The 27,890-nt window shown below is 42.1% G+C and overlaps 1 protein-coding gene across 1 annotated transcript in view; it reads right to left on the bottom strand.

Moving 5' to 3' along the window:
- Positions 1 to 22,420, bottom strand: part of LOC124591583 (hairy/enhancer-of-split related with YRPW motif protein) — a 110,089-nt gene extending 87,669 nt beyond the window's left edge. The window contains exons 1-2 of the mRNA XM_047131748.1: positions 22,368 to 22,420; positions 18,869 to 19,131 (exon numbers count right to left, since the gene is read on the bottom strand). Of these exons, the coding sequence (XP_046987704.1) occupies positions 18,869 to 19,131; positions 22,368 to 22,420 (316 nt within the window). The remainder of the gene's footprint in view (positions 1 to 18,868; positions 19,132 to 22,367) is intronic.
- Positions 22,421 to 27,890: the final 5,470 nt, after the last annotated feature.

Here is a 27,890-nt window from a genome sequence, read left to right as displayed (position 1 = left end):
GACAATACATAATAATGAAATCAGTGGCGGCTCTTAACGACAAATTCACAATTATCTCGCAAGCTGACCTTTTGCGGAGCCATATTTACTGTAATGTTCTGGCGTTATTATCGTATACTTTTATCCTGTCACGGTTTTAGTTACAGATTATGATATACTTCGTATACGAGATTCGCACAAGGGGCGCCTAAGGCGCCCGTTTCAGCTTAGCATCCCAAACAGCTGCCTGTGTCGCTTCAGTCTTACACTAGGCGTCCATTCGAACCGTATTTGTCCGATTAACTGGATGGCCCCATACGGCCGCACACGACCGACTAATTCCAACACATTTAACGGCCTTCGCTTGCGTCCACTGCACACGACGCTGTCCGACGTATAAGGTCGTTCACTGGCGGAAGGGTCCCAATATAATGGGACTGGTCGGACGTAGTCGGACGTAGTGATAGCGGCCGCCTCTTGCTGCTTGTGTCTCGGTGTGTTTCTTACTTCATTAACAACTACAGACTTGAGAAGCTTATACGTCTTATGAATGAGTACAGGCCGGTAGGAGATATGGCTGACACCACTACATACCAAGGAAACTATGCTTAAAAATTGCAGAGCACAAGAAGTGGAGGTAAGTGGAAAAGCTGTCAATAACTTAGCAAGAAACATAGTTTTGTGCGATCAGCTTTACTGAATATGTGACACATTTTTTACTTGAAACTAGTACAAACATACGTGACTGAGACCTGGTGGTCAAGGAAGGCAGGATTCGGTTACGATTGTGGACGGGGCCGTAATCAGTTACTATTGGCTGGCTTTTCTTTTAATCACACACGATTTATTTAAAATCAACAACAAATTAAAATAATGGAAATAATTTAAGAACTGTTTCATGGCTGAAGGCCTTAACGGCAATAAATTAAGAATTGTGTAACTTATTGCAACTTACAAACTACAGTTATTAAAATATTCAAAACAAATCACCAAGGTCTTAATGGTTAACTGCTAAAATACAAATGCCACATTAGAATTTTAAGACAAGTAGCGACAGTCGTTCAAATGGCGCTGAGTTCTATGGGACTTAACAGCTGCGGTCATCAGTCCACTAGAACTTAGAACTACTTAAACCTAACTAACCTAAGGACATCACACACATCCATGCCCGAGGCAGGATTCGAACCTGCGACCGTAGCGGTCACGCGATTCCAAACTGACACGCGTAGAACCGCACGGCCAAACCGGCCGGCTTTCATGAACCAAGAACCACAACAGACGTACAGCGGAAAGAAAAGGATGGAACTGTGACAAAGCTGCCTTGACCTCCACTGGTAGTTGATTACAATGAAAATATGAATTGTGTGGATAAATCTGATAAAAAGAAATCAGCATATGAAATCGATAGGAAGAGTATGAGATGGTGGCCTCGTATCTTCTGGTACTTTATTGATGCAAGTGTCGTGAATGCTTTTGTGCTTCACAAGGAACTGAAGCTTGAAATAATGACGATAAAGAAGTTTCAGAGGGAAGTGTCCAGAAGTCTTGTGAGAAACGCCCTGGTTGCTTCAAGGAAGAGGGGCAGAAGATGTGCAAATTGCAGCACCAAGCAAAAGCAGGTACCTCTCTGCTTAGGAAAAAAACAAGTCTTGCTTCCAAGACCTGAAGTGTTACGAGTGGCAGGCTCCTCTCTTTCTGCAAGAACAGATCCTGCATCCAGTACTGCGATGTGACTTGAAGAGTGGTGGTACACATAATGTATCATCATTGTTTTCGAAAGACTCTTTTGAAATACACCATAATGTCTATTAATGTTTTTATTCTAATGTAATTATATAAATTTTAAACAAATTTTATAAATTTGTTCAACAAATAAAAGTCTTGTGCAATAATTGTCGAAATTTGCCTCATACCCTGCGCATGAAAGAGCTATCAGAAAAAGTACCACCACAGCCATAATTTCAGAATGTCCTTATTGTGTCATGTAACTAGTTCCGGCAGCACATTACCGCCATTGTCAGGCCCCACTACCACCAAGGGAGTGTTAGTTGAGCAAGATCTCACCTTCTCTTTCATAAAGTTCCTTCAGCTCTGTGCACAATCTCAACCTTGTTTTCTTGTGTAGCCGCGTCAACTCATTTGAGACCCATCTCGCACATGTTTTGCGGTACTTCAGCTTGTTACAAATGGTACAAATGGCTCTGAGCACTATGGGACTTAACATCTGAGGTCATCAGTCCCCTAGAACTTACAACTACTTAAACCTAACTAACCTAAGGACATCACACACAGCCATGCCCGAGGCAGGATTCGAACCTGCGACCGTAGCTGCCGCGCGGTTCCAGACTGAAAGCTTGTTACAGACAATGTTATTAACCGTGCCAGTACTAACTTGAACCTTATCAACTATCATTTTCACAGTCACACGGTGGTCGGCACCAATAACGTCAACAATACGATTTTAAACGGCAGCTGGTCGGCCAGAACGGTGTTCGTCAGTCACTGAGTCGCGACCATTTTTGAATCGCTCTACCCAGTTATACGATTCATACAACTTTCACCCTAAACTTTAAACATTCTACAGTATATATTCACTAGTTTCTTGCCCTCAGAAAGTAAAAAACGAATAACAGAACGTTGTTCAACTAATGTGGACGTTTCCAGCGGACTCGCCATCTTGAAATGTGTTTTTGAGGTTCTAAACAAAACAATGGTGACACATCAGTTGATTAGGGCTTATCCCAGTGATACCAACTTAAAGCCATGAAAGTACCAAACTTGCCCTACTAACAGCTTTTTCCCCAGACCAATTTGTCTCTTTATTTATTGAATGACCCTCTCCAACGGCATTTCTCATAGAAGCGATTAATAATCCGATTGTGCATTGTAAACAGTGATCTAATGTCAATATAAATCTACAAGAATATCAAATGTATAGCGGAAAAATCTTGCGTGACGTAACCACAAGTCTGTAAGTGTACCGCATACCTTGTGAATCAGTCAGCAACGTGGTACAGCATGAACACTTCAAAAAATGTAGAAACAGAGACGCTGCTTGTCCACTTGCATCTGCACTCAAGTGACCATTCTTGACGTCGCACTGATTATTTGAGAGCAACTCTTACCACCCCCTCCCACCCCTTCTGCCCCTCCCAGGAGTGAGGTAATCGAACTTCAGATATGCTCTAAGATTTTGCGATAGAGGGATATTAGCGGAATTGATCCGTAATTTCATATATCAGCTGTTTTACTTTATTTGCAAGTGGGAGGGGTTAGCTCCTTCGAGCAAGCAGTACTATCGTTTGCGCGAGAGATTCTCCATAAATAAAGTTAAAGAAAGGGCAAAACCTTGTTCTCTTTGATTATCCTCTACTGTTTTTTAGCGCTGGTAGCTGTCCTACGAATAATTTACTAGTATTTATAGTCACAGAGCACCTTGTAAGGAAAAGGCGATGCGTATGATCAGAACTACATTTCCAAGTATCGCTGGGCAGCGTTTATTGCGCAACAGGAGTTCCACAGGATGGCTCCGGAGCTGGGAACCTACGTATTCCTGGAAATTCTGCTATCCCACGTCCTTCTGCGAACAGTGTAGCGCTGAGGAGGCATCTAGTTGCTTCCACTTACCGAGAAGTGGCGAGGAGTGCGAGAAGAGTCTGTAGGCAACCTTGGCGCTCTTCCTCTATTCACTAATTTGCGGGGTCACTTGAATACTTTCGTGAAGGACAAAGCAGCGAAATTTACGCTCAAATCACTGAAAGTGGTGGCCGACCGATAACATAACAAACTGTGTGCCTTACGGCCATTGTAGCATCTTATATGAGACTGAAATGGCATCTGATATTTAACAAACATTGCCAATCAAGGAGCACATAAAGTACAGATGGAATACATGTTAACTCTTGGCACTGAGTCTCAGGAGTCTGTTACTATTTTAATATGCCGACGAAGTACAGAAGATACTTAGGAAATATACGTGTTCTTATCACTTTCCTCAATATTTTCCGTCTAGTTCGACCCTGTTCACTGTACGGTGATAGCTCACAGTGGACAATGGCACACGCTCTGCCTGATCAGCAGTCCTTACCAAACAGGCAGATTCTAAATTCTTAGATTTCCGGAAAGAGTTTAACACAGTGCCACAGTGCAGACTCTTAACGAAAGACGGAGCTTACGGAATAGGTTGTAGAATATGTAAGAGGCTCGAAGACTTTTAAGTAATACAAACCTGTACGGTGTGTGTTCATCAGATATAAAGATATCGTCCTGAGTGCCCCATGGCACCGTGTTCGACCTCGAAGGAAATGATTTACTGACAAACAACCAATACCGATTCGGAAAATATCGTTCTTGTGAAACAGAACTAGCTCATTATTCTCACGAAGTAACGAGCGCTGTCGACAGGAGATTTCAAATTGATTTCTATTTTTAGACTTCTAGAAGGGTGTTGACAATGATCCTCTCAAGCGACTGTAATCAAATTGCGTGCCTATGGAATATCGTCTCCTTTGTGCAACTGGATTCGTGATTTCCTGTGAAAAAGGTCACATTTAGCAGGAACTGAGGCAAAGTCATCGAGTAAAACAGAAGTAATATCTGGCGTTCCCCAAGGAAGTATTATTAGACCCTCTGTTGTACCTGATCTACATAAAGGATTTAGGAGACGATCTGAGCAGCCCTATTGACGGTTGTGGATGGGGCAGTAAACAGTTACTGTGAGTTGCACAATCAAACACACAACTTTGTTTTTCTAAGAACCACTTATTTACACATTGCTTTAAAGGATCACAAGTAAACAATACGGTTGAAGGCCTAGTTAAGAAAACTTGAGATGCTTTCTGGGCTGAAGGCCCAAAACCACACCAAAAAAAAGAACGGCTGAAGGCCTGCCTTAGAAATCAAAAGCAATTAAAACTAGAAGCTAAAAATTAAAAAAAAACATGCAATTGAAAACAGCGGCTGAAGGCATACTCTACACGTCTGAAGGACAACTATAATTAAAACACATTAATAATTAATTTTTTCTGACCAAGAAATTTCTTTTTTAAGTTTATAAAAGAACGGCCGAAAGCCTAATTAAAGAGATATTTACTAATAGCGCGGCTGAAGGCCACAAACAAATTTGAGACATTGGCTGAAGGCTTTAACAACAAGTCAGACAAACAAGTTAAAATGAACCCCTTCCTTCTTATAAAAATTTTTCTTTAAAGAACATACACTGCTGAAGGACTTATTAAAAGGGGTTCGCGAAAATCCTGAGCTGAAGGCCACACATAACCCATCGAACAACTAATGGCTTATGGCCTGGATTACAAACAATTTCAGATAGAACAGATTTTAAGGAAAAAATCTTTTTTTTTAATAAAATAAATCTTCAAGTTTTTAATTTAACACGGCTGAAGGCCTTTAAGTAAAATTTAAAAAGAACTGAATTAATACACGGCCAAAGGCCTCGCACAATACTTCAACCTAAATTGAAAATCACAATCTAAAACAAACAGAACAAGTGGTGCTCAGAAGTGTTCCAAGGGTGGATCTGAGAAGGCAGCTCAAACGTAAGATGAGGTGAGACAGGCAGCCAAGAGTTGAAGTTAAATAATGGATGGCAACCCAAACTAGAGACAGCCCAAGGACCGACCAACAATTTAACCAGCTCCCTTCCGTCCGACCAACGGCGTAACGATGGAAAATATCAGCCGAGGATGAGGATACGAACAGCACTACGTCTTCAGAAATTGGCGTCTAAAAACAGTCAAGGGAACAATAACCACTCTAAGCAAGATATGAACCAAACAACTTAAAGGGCTGTCGAACTACACGTTGTGCCGGACAGCATCAAAACGATGAGGAAAGGCACACTGGACTAGACAGACACGAACCCTGTCGAACATGCCTGGGATAGATTGAAAAGGGCTGTTTATGAACGAGATGACCCACCGACCATTCTGAGGGATCTATGCCGAATCGCCATTGAGGAGTGGGACAATCTGGACCAGCCTTAATGAACTTGTGGATAGTTTGTCACGACGAATACAGTCATGCACGAGAGCAAGAGGAAGTGCTACTGGGTACTGGAGGTACTGGTGTGCACAGCAATCTGGACCACCACCTCTGAAGGTCTCGCTGTATGATGGTACAACAAGCAATGTGTGGTTTTCACGAGCAATAAAGAGGGCGGAAATGATGTTTATGTTGATCACAATTCCAATTTTCTGTACAACTTCCGGAACTCGCAGAACCAAGGTGATGCATAACTTTTTTCGGTGTGTATGGTATGCACATGTAAGGGTTTGGTTTAGCGACGAAGCCCACTTACATATGGATGGGTTCGTCATAAGCAAAATTGGCAAATTTGGGGGAGAACCCGCATTTCGCGATCGAGAAGTCTCTTCACCCTCAACGGGTACAGTGTGGTGTGCAATGTCCAGTCAAGGAATAATCGGTTCGGTATTCCTTGATGGCACAGTGACTACAAAACGGTACGTGAAAATTTGGAAGATTTCATCCGCATTACAAAAAGTAACCTGATTTCGACAAGAGGTGGTTCATGCAAGACGGAGCTCGATCCCATCGTAGCAGGAGAGTGTTTGATGTCCTGGAGGAGCACTTTGGGGACCACATTCTGGCCACTGGCGTGGGCCTCGATTGGCCGCCGTATTCTCCGTATCTGGACACACGCAACTTCTTTTTGTGGGGCTATACTAAAGACAAGATGTACAGCAATAGCCCCAAATCCATTGCTGAGCTGAAAACAGCCATTCAGGAGGTCATCGACAGCATCAATGTTGCTTCAGCAGGTCATGCAGAATTTCGCTATTCGTCTGCACCACATCATCGTTAATGATGGCAGGCATATCGAACTTGTTATAACCGAATATTTATAGTGACCTTTACGCGTTGAAGAAAGTGTGTGCACGCCGTAGTTTGTAACTAATTTACTTTTTTTTCATATAGTTCAACAATTGTCACCCTGAATATAGTTAGCTGTCGTGTCGTTTCTGACTTGGGACTTGGAATACCATAGCAAAAAATGCTTCATTAGTTCTCTGCGAATATGAAATTCTTTTGTATTAATAACACACAGAAGACACAGAATTTTTTCAGATTTAATTTTTTTTATTTTCCATTGTTTATAAAATTAATCCAAGTAGATACTAGCATTTAAATATATTTTTCTTTTGTGCCTTCTTGTATTGGCGAATACTTGATAATGGCGGACGAGTGAACAAGAACCATCTTATTGTTTCCAATGACGAACTAGTACTAACTTCTCTGTCACTACCTGCGCCTTCTAAAGGAGCAAGAAAACAGAACGTACAGAGAGTAATGCATACGTTTGGCCTCCTTTATCGTAGCTACTGTTTATTCATTTAATAATAATTATTTGATATTTAGACATCGACAGGATTTGTTGCTACTTTGGAGGCGAAAAATAAGGGAGGTATAACAGGGGCACTTGTTTTTTGTCATTAGCCTGTTGTTTTGAAGCTGCGTGTGTTGATGGTGTTCCTTAAGAACTGAGGTCTACCAGTAAAAAGTACTAACAAGCGATGGATTTCCTGTTAGCTCTAAAAATGCTTTTACTCCAGAAGGAATAATTCAAATTTTCGAAGAACAAACATTAACTTTGAAGCGTGCTGTTATTATAGTGTTTACATGCACTGCTTTTGTGTCTTTTTAGCGTACACTATCAATTTAAGTAAGAAATCTGTGGAATGAGAAAATGCTGTAATTATGAAGGCCTACGTCTTCCTTTCAATGTCAGCAGTATCTTCGTGGAAACAGAGGATCGTGTCAAAAGAGATAAGAAAGGAAATTCGAGAGAGAATTAGTAATGGAGCACCGTTTCCAGTAACATGCTACTCACGGAGCCGATATCGAGACAGCAATTCTTAGTCTCGAAGAGGGCAACGCTACTGTTCTCTTGCGATACAATTAGCATGCCGTGGAAATGCAGCTATATACCAGAGTTAAGCTAACCGCTGTGTGTGCGAAATAAAGTCTTCGCGCTCATGAATATCTGTTCCTTTCGTAGAAAACCGGGCAATATTGAGATTGCTACATTCTATACAACTAATCGTCTGAATCTGTTGCACATTATATTTGGTGCTCTGGAAACTTTATCAGTCATCTTTTAAACCTACAACCTCTGTGATGTGCCATCGAACAAAACAAGGGATCCACTGAAAATCGTCGCAGCTCATTGGAGAAAGTGTTGTTTGATTCAAAACCTTAAACATGGCTGCGAATCAGGAACTGTATAAATCTGAAGAGTTTGTAGAAATCAGCCAACTAGTTGTAGAACAAAGGTTTATTAGCCTTGATCGAGGTTTCGATATTTCTAAAAATATCTTCTTCAGAAGAGTGGGCTCTAAAAACGTATATAATTTTTGTAACCGGTTGTATACATTTTTACGCCCACTCATTCTGAAGAAGATATTTTTAGGAATTTCGAAACCTAGGTCAATGGCTTATAAACATTTGTTCTGTAGCTAGTGGGCTGATTTTTTCAAACTCTTGTTGTTTGATTCTTAGGCTTATCAGCTATCACCTCACTTTTATTTATTTCCTTTTCAGTACTGACAACAATGAACCAGTCTTATGGTATTCCCACAGTAACTCTTTCATTTATGGTGGTGAATTTGTCCGTGGACGATTTTGAAGATAGAGTTACTGGGTCTGCCAAACTGAAGACAAACTGTTTATTGAGATATGTCGCCCAAACTCTTGTTGCATCTTAATCCCTTCAACCTAACAGGTCGATCGTTTTCCATTATTGTATACTTTAGCAGATATATCATTTACTGTTCTAAGTGAATGTGAGAGGCATCGAAACCAATTTTTTATTTATGTTCATACAACTGCTACAATCTGTCTCAATCAGTTGTCGTACTCCGAACTTAAATGTAAAAGTGCTATTGGTCTCAGATTCCCGTAATATTTTGTCCATACTATCATCATTACAGTACCTGTGCAAGTAGAAAGGATAGTGTAAGTATAATCTCCAACGGTAATTTCGACTAGCAATACCGAAACAAGTACCGCAAGTATATGAAGTAAAAGATATCGTGTCTGAAACAAGGGGGAAACTTCTCACAAAATTGGAGGATTCCAAAGGAAACAACAAGTATTTCATGGAATTTTGAATTCTAATCACGGTTCGGTTATGGCTTTAAGTACAGGCGAACGGAAAGCTGAAGTCTGCGTGATACCCTGAAAAGTACGGAAGATGGTGAGAACTGATCAAACGTAAACGACAAACACGGCTTTTGAACCAAATAATTGCGAAACCTTGCATTTCTCAGTGGCATACAATCGGTTATAATAACATCAAATAGAATTACTGACCTTAGTTTTGGTTGCCAATGTTGTTATCAATTACTCCACCGCAGTTACGTATAACTCATCCCTACCTCGCACGAAATGTGAAGGCACGAGGTGGCTGGAGACCCCCTGTCAGTTACGCTACCCGTCAAGACAATATGCTGAGTTCTTCCAATCATGGCCTACAAAACGAAATCTGAAACACCGGTAAAGACCAGAAAACAGCGTGACATTGGTGAAAAGGCGGAAATAGGCCATTGTTAATGGCCTCCTCCATGCGACGCAAAAAGAGTGCCGCTGTTGGTTAATTCAAGGATTTCGCAGAATGCCAAATATGATCGTTTCGAAACACTGGCGAAATTTCCTCACGCGACACAGTTGTCACCACCATTGAAGAAGGGCTAGTTCGAGGAGGTTTTTCCACACACGTTAGATGTACTTTGGAACGCTTCCTTGGGTTTCTACTCATTTTACTCATGCTATAAATATAGCAAGCGAATCCGGAAGTTAATGGTAGCGTAGCCGTAGACGTGAGTTTAATCACTGATAACAGCTCCACTGTAAACAGTCATGTCCACCTCCTGAATTGCGTCAGATGAAAATATTATATTTTGTAATTGTATTTACAGGGTAGACGATAGTTGCGGAAATTGATTCAAAAATGTATACGAGAACAAAGGCAAAAACTTTTCAGTAAATATGGGTCCGGAAACGAAAATGTTTGGTTACGACTGCCAATGAGTACAGCATGAAATACGAGAGCATGCTGAAAAGTAATACCTCCAAATTTTCTTATTTAAATCTTTGTAAATGAAACAAACGTTAATAACATTCTACATCTTTATTCTTCATGTCTAGATCTACGTTTCTCAACATAGTCACCCTGGAGAGAAAACATTTCTCCCAAAGAGACACCAGTTTGTTGATACCGTCACTGTACAATGTTTGTGGACAGAGCCACAACCTCATATCTACTTGCGTCACTTCATCACTATCAAAGTGCGGTCCTCGAACGTGTTCTTTAACTTTTTGAAACAGCTGAAAATTAGATGGGGCCAAATCGGGAGTGCGTGGACGATGATCCATGGGAGTGAACCAAGGCGTCGGATTGTAGCAAATGTCGCTGCGCTCATAAGTGGTCTGGTATTGTCACCCTGAAGGGGAGGGTTTTGCTTGTCTGGATGAACTCTTCGAATTCGTGTATACAGTTTTCTGAACTGTTTCTCAGGTACCGACATAATTGCGGTACACACCACCATATTACACCCTACAATTCGGAGCCTTCTAGCTGCAGAAGGGTGGAAGTATGTACACACGAAGGACAAAGATGTAGAATGTTAAATTTTTATTTAAAAAACTTTGAATGAGAGTTTTCGCATAAGAAATTCGGAGGTATTAATCTTAGCACGATCTCGTATTCTTGTAGGTACTAGATATGTGTCTGAAACGCAAACTTTTCCATTACGTTTCCACGAAATTGGGCATAATTTCGCACGTGGCCTACCTTACCTCACACAACGTTGGGAAGTGTGGTGCATGCATGATTGGGAACCGCCACAGTTTGTTGTTTATGCAAAACATACAGTGCATCAATACAGCCGAAGCGAAGCCCACGAGAAAGACAGGGAGTGGCGCGTACGTCATAGCAGTGACACTGCAGGGCTTACGAGTGCCAGCAGCCGTCTCCGATGAGGAGCGGGTAACAATGTCAGAGGACTGTAATAATTCTTGACTGCTCCTTAAAATGCTTACACGCTCTCGAAAGTACAAGACGCAATTGTTAACTATATATTGATTTCCCGTGGGAGTCGAGCGTTCGTGAAGTTTGGCGGACTAGCCCACTAGTCTGACGTTACAAGTTCGTTGCGAGGCCTATCTTTCTCGTGGGCCGCTAGTCGAAGATAGACAGCAGGATTCTAAGATCACACGACCAAAATCCTCTGGATTTTTCTGTCCGTATTCACCTCAGAACTGAAGTTTACAGCACTTTCTTTATACGACAGAGTTTATACGGTTACAGAACTGGAATAGAGAATCGTAAAGCTTTGTGAAGATTTACAAGATGTGCGGGGATGTTTCAAAGAATTCTTCAGTCGCTGCAGAGACGAGTGGAGTAGTGCATCGAAATGCGAGGACGGCACGTGGAACATATCCTTTTAATAGGTACGAGTGACTACGAAATTGTATCAAGCAACGTGCTGAAGTAGTATCATATTTCTTGTTAAGATAAGCCTTAGGTGAAATTCGAGCCCAATTAAATAGGGACTTGATGGAAAAGTTTACATTTCAGATACCTTTCTAACTACGACAATACATAATAATGAAATCAGTGGCGGCTCTTAACGACAAATTCACAATTATCTCGCAAGCTGACCTTTTGCGGAGCCATATTTACTGTAATGTTCTGGCGTTATTATCGTATACTTTTATCCTGTCACGGTTTTAGTTACAGATTATGATATACTTCGTATACGAGATTCGCACAAGGGGCGCCTAAGGCGCCCGTTTCAGCTTAGCATCCCAAACAGCTGCCTGTGTCGCTTCAGTCTTACACTAGGCGTCCATTCGAACCGTATTTGTCCGATTAACTGGATGGCCCCATACGGCCGCACACGACCGACTAATTCCAACACATTTAACGGCCTTCGCTTGCGTCCACTGCACACGACGCTGTCCGACGTATAAGGTCGTTCACTGGCGGAAGGGTCCCAATATAATGGGACTGGTCGGACGTAGTCGGACGTAGTGATAGCGGCCGCCTCTTGCTGCTTGTGTCTCGGTGTGTTTCTTACTTCATTAACAACTACAGACTTGAGAAGCTTATACGTCTTATGAATGAGTACAGGCCGGTAGGAGATATGGCTGACACCACTACATACCAAGGAAACTATGCTTAAAAATTGCAGAGCACAAGAAGTGGAGGTAAGTGGAAAAGCTGTCAATAACTTAGCAAGAAACATAGTTTTGTGCGATCAGCTTTACTGAATATGTGACACATTTTTTACTTGAAACTAGTACAAACATACGTGACTGAGACCTGGTGGTCAAGGAAGGCAGGATTCGGTTACGATTGTGGACGGGGCCGTAATCAGTTACTATTGGCTGGCTTTTCTTTTAATCACACACGATTTATTTAAAATCAACAACAAATTAAAATAATGGAAATAATTTAAGAACTGTTTCATGGCTGAAGGCCTTAACGGCAATAAATTAAGAATTGTGTAACTTATTGCAACTTACAAACTACAGTTATTAAAATATTCAAAACAAATCACCAAGGTCTTAATGGTTAACTGCTAAAATACAAATGCCACATTAGAATTTTAAGACAAGTAGCGACAGTCGTTCAAATGGCGCTGAGTTCTATGGGACTTAACAGCTGCGGTCATCAGTCCACTAGAACTTAGAACTACTTAAACCTAACTAACCTAAGGACATCACACACATCCACGCCCGAGGCAGGATTCGAACCTGCGACCGCAGCGGTCGCGCGGTTCCAATCTGTAGCGCCTGGAACCGCTCGGCCACTTCGGCAGTAGCGACAGTCACGGCTGAAGGCCTTTAACGCCAAGAAATGCCAATTATTAAACAAATGTAATCAACATACTGTCAAACTGCAAGGCAATAGCAAAAGTTAATTTAAAAGACAGGCAATTAAACAGGTGAGACAAAATGATAGTAAACTTGGTAGCCCACCCGTTTAAACTTGCTGTAAGGCCAAGAATGGAAATTATATTTAAAAAATTTAGAAACATACAATAAAACAGCAAATATAATAACAAGATTAATTCAAAAGGTCAAGCAACTGATCACCAAACAGGTGAGACAAACGGTGGTAACTTGGTAATACAATAATAAAATAAAACACAATAATAAAACACAAGGGCTAGTCACTGACGGTGCTCCAAGAATCGACCTCTGAGTAGGTCAGGCCAAGAACACTTTTGAGAGAGATGCGGAAGGCAGCCAAGAGCTGAATTCACTTCCCAAGATGGTAACTCAGACTAGTGGCAGTCTAACGAATGACTAATGACAATCTGCTGAAGCTACTTAACGTCCGATAACCAATGCAACGATGGAAATCCACAGCAAAGCCGGAACTGGCGGTCAGTACTACGTCCTCAGAAGGCTGTGTTTAGAGCGTCCGAAAGGGGAAAGGAACCACTACTAACAGAGTAGAAGAAACACCAACCGATCTACAAAACAAGGAAACTGTCAAAACTAGACGCCTTACCGGACAGCAGCTGGAAGGCGAGGAAACGTACACTGCCGTTACATACACTAACCTCCAGGGCAGGTCACAGGGGCGTTAGCGGCCAACAGGCAGGAAAAATACCGCTGGTTGAACTTGGCAAATAGTAACACATAGAATGCAGCAATTAATAACAAGATGTCGAGGAAAGCTAATTAGATCCGTCTTCCCCAAGCACTCCACTCGCTGCTCTTCGTCTCGGCGACACTGCGAGCAGCAAAAAGAACCCAAGTCACTGGAGAATTGCGACATCTCACAATGGTGGGGGTTTCATTGCTAGGATTAAAATCCACTCAACTTAAAGCTTGTTGGACCTGGTTCACGATTAGGTCGTGTACCCTCGCGACCACAGCCCTTCCACCCGGCAGTGCATGCGTGCCGCCAGCGGTACCGGCGTGTTTCTCGCACTGCCCTCCGGAGTGCCCAACCGAACTGCTCATTCACACGACCCGGAAGAACAACGACGTCACCCCAAAGATAGGTCCACAGTTACTATATATAGATAACGCCGCTGCTGCCACTAGCGTACAGGCAACGCTTGCGAAACCAAGTTGCGCCAGTCAACACAAGAAGAATACAAACAACCGCAACAATTTCAACTAAACGATACAGTCTGGCCCGCAACATGGGACGGAAACCTACAACAGCGCCAACGCGAGCCGCGGCATAGCTCAGTGACATACAATGTCATTCAATAACACTATTTAAAAAGTTCTATTGGCTTAATTCAAAACCAAAAGTGAGAAGAACACTTTAAGTTATACGCGTACCCTATATAACTAGTATTCTGTTAAGTACCCGAACCGGTTGCATTTGTGCGGCAGTGAATGTCATAATTTTGTCTCGGACGGAATACGCTCCTCTGACATCACACAAATCGCCGACAGTAGCGTATCTTTTAGCTAGCAAGTGAATGCAGCTGGTAGTTCTTCCACCTCATCGTCAATTAAGATGCTGTATAATAAGCAATTACATTTGACTGCAACATTATCAGGTTTTTAAATATCATTATTCCTTTCCAGCAAACTATATTATTCCAAGGACATATTCTGTTACTTGCCGAACCTTAGAAATTGTTTGCGTTGATCCAAATTTTGACAGTGGAAATGTTCTCATCAGGTCAAGTCCTTAGCGGATAGCCTTCATCGGCCAAGAGGACGTAAGGTACGCAATGTTTGTTCCTCGAAGACCGCAGCGACGTCCAGCGCCAAGCGCTTCTTCTTCAAGTTGCTTGAAAAGGCTCGAATGCGACAAAACTTTTGCTATACGCCCCTACGTGTCTAGCTAGAAACTTGCTACACGAATGACGTGGATTCATTATTCTTAATTGGTTCCAGTGTATGCACCCCACGCTTCGAAAACTCCCACTTTTCCCAAAAACCTGCTATAGGCTTGACATTGTCTTCTTTCGGGAAAACTATGTAAAATGGTGCAAGTCATCTCAAATTGCTCGCAAGCCTCCTTTAGTATTCTCCCAACTGTAACGTTCGATACTCTAAATGGATATATCAATATTTTGAAAGTGTCGCTTGCCAGATACCTGCAACAAACAATGAAGAGCATGTCGATGAAAGGCAATGAAAACCCCACCACTTTATTTTGTCAAATTTCACAGGAGAGGCAAGAACGGTGTCTTAAAAATAATAAAAAAAGATACAAATGAAATTGCTACATGCACACGCGTATAGTAGAAGCCTAGTTATTGACATCGTGACAAAAAATAAAAACACCTACAGCCTTATGATTTTATTTTATTTTGTCGCTACCAGTTTCGACACTTCATTGCGTCATCTTCAGGCTGTTTTGATGCTGTACAGGTTGATACGATGCCCATGCGTAACCCATCAGTGGCCAGCATTACTGGATTCGCAGATAATGTGTGAGCACTCTAACCATCCATCAAAACAGCCTGAAGAAGACGCAATGAAGCGTCGAAACTAGTAGCGACAAAATAAAATAAAATCATAAGGACGGCTGTAGGTGTTTCTATTTTTTGTCGCGATAGTAAACGGACGTCGTCCCAGAGACCTCCTGCTAACAGGGTGGACATGCAAAAGCTAGTTATTGACAGGTTAGAGAAATCCATGGAGCTTCAAATCTCTCTTTGAGAATGGAGATAGTGGTTACTGGAATTACGAAGTTGTCACAAAAATGGCTCAAATGGCTCTGAGCAGCATGGGACTTAACTTCTGAGGTCATCAGTCCCCTAGAACTTAGAACTACTTAAACCTAAGTAACCTAAGGACTGTAGCGCCGAGAACCGCTCGACCACTGCGGCCGGCTGAAGTTGTCACAAACAGATGGAGTTACTAAGTTTTCATTGCGTACCATTGATATACTGTTTAACGCCTTCCCGGCGTTATCACGTTAAGATTATCATGTTGACAGTCAACATAATCTGCTCAAGGTGAGGAGTAGGTATTCCTTGGAAATATTCCGTAGTTTCAAAGTCACCATCCGATGCAAAACCGGACTGTCTTAACAATTTTGGCATGACTAAAGAATGCAATACACTGCATATTTTTCATGACAGGCTCAGGTTTATAATTTGTGTTGTTCAAATTTTCTTTTCTGGTTATGAACTCATTCCACTTTTTTATACCAGTTTATATTGCAAAGAAGGAATGGTTTGATTTGAGGGAGTTTTTTTTTTTGTAGAGAAAACAACAGATTTATATAAAGAGGTCTAACAACCGTACCACAACAAAGGTCAAAAATTAATTATGATTGTGGTGTCGCTCACCCTGTTAAATACTGCATTTTCGGGCAGGTGTCATTAGAGCACAGTTAATAAAGTCATTTCATGAAATAATGGATAAACTAGGCACTCATCTTTTCGTGTTTCCCACGCCGGTCTCGATGTGAAATCATGGCTCTATCGTCGAAAATCTAGGTAGTGATGATTCGAAGCTCGGATGCAAAGAGGCCTAGGTGTTATTCTGCGATATTCAAAAGTTTTATAGATGTGTTTCACAAACCGTTCTTGAAGATTAAACTTGAAAATATCTTCCTCGCTGTTAAAGTTGAAACGGCCGGAGTGGCCGTGCGGTTCTAGGCGCTACAGTCTGGAACCGCGAGACCACAACGGTCGTAGGTTCGAATGCTTCCTCGGGCATGTATGTGTGTGTGTGATGTCTTAAGGTTAGTTAGGTTTAAGTAGTTCTAAGTTCTAGGGGACTGATGACCTCAGAAGTTGAGTCCCATAGTGCTCAGAGTCATTTGATCCATTTGTTAAAGTTGACATTTTATAAACTGACTACAATTTGCGTCTTTCCAACATGACGTCCAAGACTTGACTTTTACGCCCAAAACTTCAGAGTTACAAGTACGTCAAAGATCAAAGTGACAAAAGAGAGAATTCACATAAGAATAGTATCATTGCAATATAAACATATCGATGTATCAAAGTACCTCTACATTAATAAAATCAAATCTGAATGTTGTCTCAGAAATATGTTAACTATTCTACAGAAACACAGTAGGATATTGCTGGTATCGAGAGATTGAGGTGAGGTGCCGTAATGGTTACGTAATTCAAGTACCATTACAGAGGGAATGGAGACGAGGCACCAAATACTTCAGTTGCCTCACGACTGTCTGGTGGCTGGTCATCTGTCGGGTGGACGAGCCTTAGAAGGGAACCTCCCCATCGCACCCCCCTCAGATTTAATTATAAGTTGGCACAGTGGATAGACCTTGAAAAACTGAACACAGATCAGTCGAGAAAACAGGAAGACGTTGTGTGGAACTATGAAAAAAATAAGAAAAATATAGAAACTGAGTAGTCCATGCGTAAGATAGGCAACATCAAGGAGAGTGTGAGCTGAGGTGCGCCGTGGTCCCGTGGTTAGCGTGAGCAGCTGCAGCACGAGAGGTCCTTGGTTCGAGTCTTCCCTCGAGTGAAAAGTTCAATTTTTTATTTTCGTACAATAATTATCTGTCCGTCCGACCGTCCGATGCGAGGTAACTGCGCCCTACTATGGGGACGCTACACCTAAACAACATCGAAAGGTAGAAGAATCTTTTTACCCATTCGCCAAGTGTACAAGTTAGGTGGGTCGACAACATTTTCCTGTCATGTGACGCACATGCCTTCACTAGTGTCGTATAGAATATATCAGACGTGTTTTCCTGTGGAGGAATCGGTTGACCTATGACCATGCGATCAAATGTTTTCGGTTCCCATTGGAGAGACCCGTCCTTTCGTCTACTAATCGCATGGTTTTGCGGTGCGGTCGCAAAACACAGACACTAAACTCATTACAATGAACAGAGACGTCAATGAACGAGCGGACAAATCATAACATTGCGGAAATAAAGACAGTAAACGTTCCACTTTTTTTTTTAAATCTCAATTTGTTCTTTTTCGTGCGTTGTATCTGCTCAGGGCGGACGTCGAAAGACACCCGTTTCAGTTTGTCCTTGATCCGTTAACTCAGATTTTTTATTACAGAGGGTAGCAAACCCTCTGACCGAACACGCTTAGCTACCGTGCCTGCTGTTTTTTTTTTTCTTCGCATTGTTCGATATAGTTCGTTGCGTTTGGTCTGGGCGGACGTCACAAGACATCCGTTCAAGTTGATCGCTGATACCTTAACTCAGTTTTTTTTTTTTTTTATTACAGAGAGCACACAGCCCTCTGACCGAACACGCTGAGCTACCGTGCCGGCTTTCCTTTTTGTTCGCTTTAGTTCGTTGTATCTGCTCGGGGCGGGCGTCGTAAGACATCCATTTAATTTCGCTGTTGATCTGTTAACTGTTTTTTATTACAGAGGGCACGTTACCCTCTGATCGAACACGCTGAGCTACCGTGCCGGCTTGCTTTATATTGGTCTATGAATTTGTTCGTGGCAGACGTCCGAAGACAGCCGTTCAGGTTCTTTGTTGATCCGTTCACTCAGTATTTTTTATTACAGAGGGTAGCTAACCCTCTGACCGAGCATGCTGAGCTACCGCGCCGGCCTTAGGCATGGACTACTCAGTTTGTATATTTTGCTTATTTTTTTCATAGTTCCACACAACTTCTTCCTGTTTTCTCGACTGATCTGTGTCCAGTTTTTCAAGGCCTATCCACTGTGCCGACTTTATAATTAAATCTGAGGCGGGTGCGATGGGGAGGTTCCCTTGTTTTTTACATATGGACCGTATAGACCATATGGACAACCCGTGAGTTGGGCGGATGCGGCCTCATTGGACGATCAGGCTTAAACCAGCTGTACATCGAAGATCCCTTAGGAAACTACGGATAGAACGCAAAGGCTGTGGACAGAGCCCCTATGAGGCTGTACTAAGGGTTGCTCGTAAATAAAAAACTCGCAAAATTATTGCGGTCCCAGGCCGCCACTGGTGCTCGGGGACGAGGTGAGAGCTTCGGTGACTTTATAAGCGGGCGGTCGCCTGTTGCAGCGCGGATGCGGCAAGTGGCAGCTGTCCGCGCGGCGTGCAACAGGGGGCAGCTGGCGGCTGGCGGCACGCGCGCGCGTGTCTTGCCGTGTCGTGTGAGGCCGGCCGCGGCGCCGTTCCCACGCGCTGCCCTCGCCTGCCCCAGCCCCAGCCCCAGCCCCAGCGTAGCCGCTCTGCAGCCGGCCGCGGAAGGGAGCAGGGAGCACAGAGGCGCGCGAAACGCGAGACGGGGTAGATGGGGGAGGGGGCGCCACGCGGCACTGCTGACCGCCAGACACACGCCGCCCCCCCTCCCCCTCCCTCCCCACCAAGCGAGGTACCTCTGCCCTACCGCAACGTGCTGCGTGTTGTCGCCTTGTCACCATAGAGTAAATATCTCTGGAGTGAGCATTGCGTTCTGCGCACGTTGTCAACACTAAACCAGGATTGTCACGTGTTTTCGGGACTTCGCTGTGCGTGTGTGCTTTCCGTAGCGTTTGAAGTTTATAATATCGAGAGTTTTTGTTGTGTTTCACCGTTTGTTGATAGAGTAATAGCGATTGTGAATTACTGTTGTTGCTACGGATGCAAAGAAAAATATGTGAAAGGCGGGATAGTAACTTTTCATGGGTACATACCATGTAGCTCTAATTATAGTTATCATATTAGTAAGAGGCACTGTATATGTTAAAAATTTCGAGACGCATTATAATTAAGGCTTGATTCAGTAGACCTATTTTTCTACGATTTTATGACTATCTATAATAGATATTACCGTTCGTATAAAAGCTTACAAACAATCGCTTCCTCTCGTAAATTTGCTAGTGGAACAGGAAAGGGAATGGTTAGTTATTTGAAGTGGAATGATCATATAAAATTAATTGTTGGTAAGGCGGGTTCCAGGTTGAGATTCATTGGGAGAGTCCTTAGAAAATGTAGTCCATCAACAAAGGAGGTGGCTTACAAAACACTCGTTCGACCATTACTAAAGTATTGCTCGTGTGGGATCCGTACCAGGTCGGCTTGACGGAGGAGATAGACCAGATCCAAAGAAGAGCGGCGCGTTTCGTCACAGGGTTATTTGGTAAGCGTGATAGCGTTACGGAGATGTTTAGCAAACTCAAATGGCAGACTCTTCAAGAGAGGCGCTCTGCATTGCGTTGTAGCTTGCTGTCCAGGTTTCGAGAGGGTGCGTTTCTGGATGAGGTATCGAATGTATTGCTTCTCCCTACTTATACCTCCCGAGGAGATCACTAATGTAAAATTAGAGAGGTTGGAGCGCGCACACAGGCTTTCCGGCAGTCGTTCTTCCCGCGAACCATACGCGACTGGAACAGGAAACGGAGGTAATGACAGTGGCACGTTAAGTGCCCTCCGCCACACACCGTTGGTTGGCTTGCGGAGTATACATGTAGATGTAGATGTAAATACTATCGTCCATCCATATATCAGTGACTTTTCGATTATGTATATAGATTACTCAGTGTACTATTTTTTAATAAACTGGGAGCAAGTACGTAAAATGGGTTAAATAAATACTTCAAACTGTCACCAGTAAGAAAAATTATGCTTTAGGTCACAAAAACGAGAAAATAAATACGCAGAAATAGCAGAAAAAAAGGACGAATTAGCAGGGATATAATCGCTAGTGTGTGGCAAATTCGGTGTTTTTCGGACACTTGCGAAAATACTAGCGCACTGTCAAGTCGTTTTGCAAGACTATCACTGCAAAAATGTACATCAGGCTCTGTAATACTATAAAGTGCAGTATCATACCGAATACTACCAAAAATCGAGTCCATCTGAACTGTGACACCTATCGCAAAGAAGCAGAATGCAATATCACTTGCCCTTACAAGTTACGTAGCTGGTTTATTCACGGCATCAAATGGATACTGTTAAAATGTTTGCGCAACATATATAAATAATTCACGACACGTACGAAAAGTATTCGTCTGTACTAGTGATGTAGTGACATTTTAAATATACAGTGTGCTATACGGACAAATACACGACGTCCCGAGAACACGTGACCAGGCCGGCAATGTAATGTTGACAGCACAAAATCCGTTCTGCGCATGTGAATGCTCACTCCAGAGATATTTACTCTATGCTTGTCACCAACTAGGTGCTGCTTTACTTATGACCGCGCTACCTCCTATGTCGCCGTATATACACTCCCAGTAACTTTTGCAAAATGTGCTACTGCCAAACAATATTGAGCTGGTGCGTTTCTGGCGCCAGTTTCCACCGAACATATAATTTTGATCTTTGAGTCGACATCGATGCTTATTTGTCTTCTGTTCATCTTTGGCGGCGCGGATTTAACGGCAGCGCGTGCGCTCTGCTGGGGAGGTGTGTCGGGATCGGCGGTGAGCGAGAGTCACGTGGGACTGTGGTACGTAGGCAGGACGGCAAGAGGACGAGTCGGACAATGAAAGAGCGTGGCCAGCGGCTACGGCGTGTTGAGTCGAGAGTGCAGATCCACCGCCCATGGTGATTTGGTTTTCCTAGAGGGCGGAAGGACAAGCTGCTTCGAGTCTGTTATAAGCTGCGCCGGACGATTGAATTGGAGTCGCCGAGTTGCTTCGGTGGGTTGCGTGCGGCTTAATTGAATATGCCAGTGTACTAAAAATCCTTTTGGAATTGTTTTAGTTGTATATCACTTAACTCGGTGTCGTGACTATCTTGACGGCAGTTGAGGAAGGGTGGCTACGCCCAACCAACCGACATGAAACCTGGCTAGAAGTGCAACGAGTAGTGAGTAAGTCCGGCTCTGGCGTTTCAAGACTCGCCAAGATACGTCCTCTATTCTACCTTATAGTTTGAAACTTCCCCTTAGCAAAATTAATGAATTACTGTGCTTAAACTGACACACAATATTTTTAGTGCAACGCAATCTGACTTTCAAAAATCCCTACAAAAGAACGGCCCGGACTAACAATAACCTATACCTTTCATGACTCACTTACCTCACAAAAATCTTCGTTACTCAAACTACTGCAACACAGCGTGCGCCAGTACTGCCATCTGAATAAAAGATTCTAACTACTGAAGCCACTAACTACTAATAGGCATAGTTCGCAAATGAAAGATTTTGATAGAGAACAAACAATGTATTTACCTAAATAGTGTTCAAAAGTCATAATATATATATCAATTCATGATATCCAGTATTACAAATTTACTCTTTCTGGCGGACACACCTCCAGATCGTCCGCTCTTAAAATTCTGCCATCTCTCTCCCCACATCCACCGCTGTTGGCGGCTCACCTCCAACTGCGCAGCGCTACGCGCTGTTCACATCCAACTGCCCAACACTACAATGGCAAATGCAAACCAGCCACAGACTGCACACAGCACAGTTAGTGATTTTCATACAGAGCACTACGTGACGTTAGCAGCATAAAAACCTAAACAGCCTACTTACAAGTTTATTTGGCAGTTTGGCGTGTAAGTGTGCGCCGAGATACTTCTTGTCATCTTAACTTTAGGGCATGATTTTTAGCGAACTTATTAATCAAAGTTTAAGGCTCTGGCCAAGTAACTCACGGAGGCTAATTTGTTTCTATCCAGTTGTACTGATCACCTGTTCTCTAGATAAGATTGTATAGTTTATGTCTCAGAATATTGTCTGCCGTTGATGTGTGTTGTGTTACAGATAATTGGCAGTGGTCGACGCGAACATACTGGGAGCAGAGCACCGCAGGGGCAGAGAGATATTTGAGGCCCTGGCCTCTCCTTTCCATCTCGGGTTATGTTGACACTGTTGCGTGATTCCATCTCTCCGGTGGATAATTATAGCATCAAAAGTTCAATTGCACTGCAAAGTTGAGTACATTTCTATGTCATTTCCTGTCTCATGGATCTCTCGTATTGATTTGAATCCTTGGTCTGCTCGCTTCTATCGCTAATTCACACGCGATATTGAAGCGACCTCATTTTAGGGGTATTGTCATATGGTAATGTTCTAGCTATATTCATTCTGAGAATATTCTTGATTAATCAACTAAGTAAATTTGAAGATTGCTTTGGTCAAAATTAAAGCACCTCCTTAATTGTTTTAGTCATTTGTATATAGTTTTTTTTAGGAAAGTTGGCTAGCCAAACCTTAAACGATCTGTGTTCTACCCTTAATCTGTTCCTCAGTTGCTTGGAGGTAATGAGAGTTCTGATGGGAATTGTATGTACATTGGTACTATTTAAGTAAAGCATAACCTGAGTGCATTTACCTAGTCATATTCAAATTTCAAGTTTTATGGGTCTTGTTCCAGTTAAAGAAATTTATTTGTATTTGTTCAAGTGATCTGGCCTTATAAGGCAGTCTTCTGTATCACTATGATTGTGATTTTATAATGCTTTTGATTGTAATAAAATTCATAGCAACTACAATGGATTGCTTTTGTGATTTTGGTGTGTCACTACCATTATAAATTTCATATACGGCTCGATAAAACTTGGACCATACATAGAAAGAGCTGCTATAGTACAATAAAAAAAGTAACTGAAAGAATTGTGCAATGAGACGAACAGAAATGACTTTTCTGTTCAAAGACAATAATTACACTGAATCCGCCGAGATCCATGCAGGTCCTCCGGACATTACAAAAGGAGGGATGTGGCTCTTAATAGCGTGTGTGGACACCATGGACAGCAATGCATACTCTACAATGTGCTTCCCTACGGCCACATGTATGGTAAGGAGTTCCTGCGATATGGCGTCCATTCCTCCACCAGCACCGTTGACAACTGCTGGATGGTCATTAGCGCAGGTGGACGTGCTGCAAACTTGTAAAATGTTTCCTCAATGCGCTCATTGGGATTTACATCAGGGAAACAGGCAGGCCTGCCCACTCGTCCGATATCCTCTCGTTCTAAGAGCTCCTCCCACCTGCGCTGTCCAATGCGCATTACCATCCACAAAAATGAAGGTAAGGCCGGACGCACGCGTGAAAAAACGCACCTGTACTTACAGTGTCGCAATAATGTTTACTGGTGTGCTTGCCGTGTTCAATGACTTCGTGGTGAGTATGGCCATGCAGCATTATGTCTCTCACTCCCACCATAATACCTGGACCACCAAAACAACCATGTGTAACAATGCTGGACGTACCCTCATATGGTGATAATGCACCTAGGAGCATTGTCGAACATGAAGATTTGGAAGTGAGTGCGCCGATGTAACATTGTGTGTCCCCACACAATAGAACGGACGACCAAAACGATTATAAATGATAATTAATTGAAACGCCGAGCTGCTGACAGGTGTTGTTGATATACTTAGATGGGGAAAGCTGAAAATGCGTTTGCCATGCAAGCAGGAGAAGCTGGGTTCGAGTACCGGTAGGGGCACACATTTTCAGCTGTCCCCATCGAGGTATATCAACACCTGTCAGCAGCTGAGGGTTTCAATTAATTATCATTTATTCTAGAGAAGCTACACGGTCATCAATGGTACCTGTTCTTTCGAGAGCAGTTACTATCTTCAAAACGATTACGTTCGATAATGCTGACCATACCGTCATGAGGCGAGAGGTAGGAACACGTAATGCATCCAGGAACACTGTCGAACATAATCGTTTTGGTGGTCTAGGTGTTATGAGATGGGGAGGCATAAAGCTGCATAGGCGAACTGACCTCCAAATCTTCGAACACAGTACGCTCAACGGTCAAAGTTATTGTGAGACAGTACTCCATTCCCATGTGCGTCTTTTCAGAGGCTCGTTCGGCCCTGACTTCATTTTTATCAATAACAATACGCGATCGCGCAAGTGCAGGACCTCCTGCAATGAGACGATATTCGACTAATGGACTGGCCTACCGTTTCCCCGACTTAATCTCATCGAGCACATGTGGAGCGCGTTGGGCAGAGGTATTGAAGCATCTAGTATGCGTCAACTGCGCTTGTGGAGGAATGGTATGCCCTACCATTAGCTCTCCTTATCAAAATTGTGCCCAGCATTGGGGCACGTTGCAGAGCGCTCATTGTCGTCCATGGTTATCACACACCATATTAAGAAGCATTCCCGCATTTTCTAATGTTCAGGGGACCGTTATAAATCGCTGTGACTTCAGTGTAATTCTTGTCTTCGTAGTAGAAGTATCATCTGTATTTGTCTCATTGCCTATTTCTTTCAGTTACCTCCTGTACTATCCTGTAGCAGTTATTTGTATGTGTGGTCCATGTTTCTTTGAGCTTTGTTATCAGGCAGTGACATATCATGTTAAGTTACTTTTGTCATTAGGAATTTCACAACAGCATATTTCGGACCTCAAACCGTTACTGGTGCAGATTAACGAGTAATTAATTCCTGTCAGCTGCCTAGAGTTTATTATTCCTTTGTGCTATAAGCTTACTTCGGAATTATTGCCATTTCACAATATAGCCTGCAATCATTATACATAGTATAGATGTCGTCAATTAGTGGGTAGTTTACGCAGTATGTGTGCAAAAGTATACTTATGTTAAGTTGTTCATAACATACATTCATACTGCATATGTGTCTGATCGTAATGTTCTTGCTGTCTTATATTGCGAGTAATTACGTATTTTTCGAAATTGGACAGTTAGTTCTGTATTGACAGGTATATAGCTCATCCCTGACATGCTATATATTTACATGTCTTTATCTATAACATAGATATTGTGGTTTGAGATATTGTTTATCTGATCTTTGGTATATGTTTTGCTTTATTGCTTCAAAATGCTAATAAAATTTTGTAAATAGAGTTTATGTTTTGTTTTAGGTCTGTTTGTGCGTTTAGAATATCTTCCAGGTGGTTTTTTATGAGTGGTGCATTTCCATTTCTTCTAAAATATTCCTGCTGATTCCATTTGCAATTTTGTGTAATATCTAGGTTGCTGTTTTGATGATTTCTGTTCTATTATTGTGGGTTTTTAGATGTAGAAAGAAAGTAGATAACTTACTGGCGGGATCTGTTGTGTCTTCTCTATATCTGATGTAGAAGCTAAGTCCTGTCTGTTCTCTGCAATATTTTCGCAGTTACTGCAATTAATTTTATGTATTACAGTATATGAGTATTCTGGTATCATGGTTTCTGCTGAATGGATTTTTGTGTTTAAGTTGTCAGATATGTCGAAAGCTCGTTTAAAGATGTGTTTCTTAACATGCGATTTAGTTTATATGAGATATAGCTGACGTAAGTGGCAGGTATGTATGCGTTTTTTATTGAATTTCTTGTGTAAGTGCTAGTCTTTGGTTTATAGGTTGGTGTTTGGATGTGATTTTTTTTCGTTGTATAATCGTTGTACTAAGCCTGGATCGAAATTATTTTTGTATGTTATATATCTAGTGTTTTTATTTAAATGTGTATGGTTTTTGGTTCAAGCGTTAGATACATAAGTCTGTTTATCATAGCATGGAAGGATGCATATTTTTGGGTGGCAGGAATTATATTTTGTTATAGTGTCAGTTGTGGTCGGTTCTCTATAAATTTGGAAGGTGTGCTTCTTGTTAGTGTTGCTTATTTTTTGGTACAGAAACACAATGGATATGTTCATTTCCATTTCTGTAGTACATTTTGTTTTTGGTGTCAATTGGTAGGTTACTTGTGTTTCCATTTCTGTTGCTTCTATTAGCAGTAGTTTATTGTGTACATATCTGTAACAATATGTAAGTTTGTTTATGAGCGGAATGTATGACTTTTGAAATTTTTCTTCTTGTTTGTTTAAGAAGATATCAACTATTGTTTATGCTATTTTACTACCCATAGCTACCCCATCAGCTTGTCTGTACATTATGTTGCTAAATGTGAAGTAGTCTTGTGCTAATATCAGTTTGAGGAGATCTGTTATTTCCTGTATTTCTGTTATTGTTTTGAAGAGGTTCTCTTGAACAGTGTCTGTTGTTTCTTGTCTGAGAGTACTTTGATGCAGGTATGTAATGCTGAATGATACAAATTTGGCATAGTTCCAGATTTGTATATCTTTTATTTTCATATGTGCAGAATTTTGTTAGTATTGCGTTTACTTTCTTAGTTTTTGGTACATTGGGCTATTGATACTGTTAATTATGGGGCATATTATTATTGTAATTATTATGTGGTATTCTGCCTAGTGGCAGGTCCATGTCTTCATCTAGAGAATATCTGATTCCACTGTTCCCTGCCTTCAGCTTCTTCCTTCAGTCTGTTGTATCTCCTTCCATCTTTCGTGTCATCCAGATGTTGAATTCTTCTTCTTCGTCTTCGTCTTGCGTTTCCTCTGAGTTTCCCTTCGATGACATCATATATGAGTCCCTCGTGTGTAAGTACATGTCCAATTCAGTTGGCCTTTCTCTGAAGAATTGTACGCAGAATACTTCTCTTCTCTCCTACTCTTCGCAGTACATCGTCATTTTTATGCGATCTGTCCACTTGATCTTTTACATACTCCTCCAGCACCACATTTCAAAGTTCTCTAAGTATTTTTTCTCCTTCTTTCTCACGGTCCATGTCTCTGCTCCATACAGTGCAACGCTCCAAATGTGGCACTTTATCAGTTTTTTCCTCAATGCCAAACTCAACTTGCTCGTCAGCAGAGTCCTGTTCTTGTTGAAAGCAGCTTTGGCCTTGGCGATTCTTGCTCGGATTTCGTTGGTGCAGTGGGCATTGTCAACAGTTATCTTTAAGTGCTTCTCACGTTTTGATGTGCGCATCACTTTTGATTTTTCGATCTTGATTTCCATGCCGTATTTTCTTCCCGTTTCCACCAAATTGTTTATCATGTGCTGCAGCTGTCTCTGATTTTTGGCGAGCACTACCAGGTCGTCTGTATATTTGATGATGTTGATGAGATGTCCTGCTACTTAAAAGTTTCCCCATCCTTTCAGCGCTTCTCTCGCCAGCATTTCTCCATACAGGTTGAAGAGACTTGGCGACAGACAACATCCTTGTCTCACTCCCCTTCCTATTTCCGCACTGTTCGTTTTTCCATAGTACAGTCGTACCTTTA

This window comes from Schistocerca americana, chromosome 1 (genome assembly GCF_021461395.2).
Source record: "Schistocerca americana isolate TAMUIC-IGC-003095 chromosome 1, iqSchAmer2.1, whole genome shotgun sequence".
NCBI classification, from domain to species: domain Eukaryota; kingdom Metazoa; phylum Arthropoda; class Insecta; order Orthoptera; family Acrididae; genus Schistocerca; species Schistocerca americana.
The sequence above is the reverse complement of the archived record's forward strand: the minus strand, read 5'-3'. Positions and strand labels throughout refer to the sequence as shown.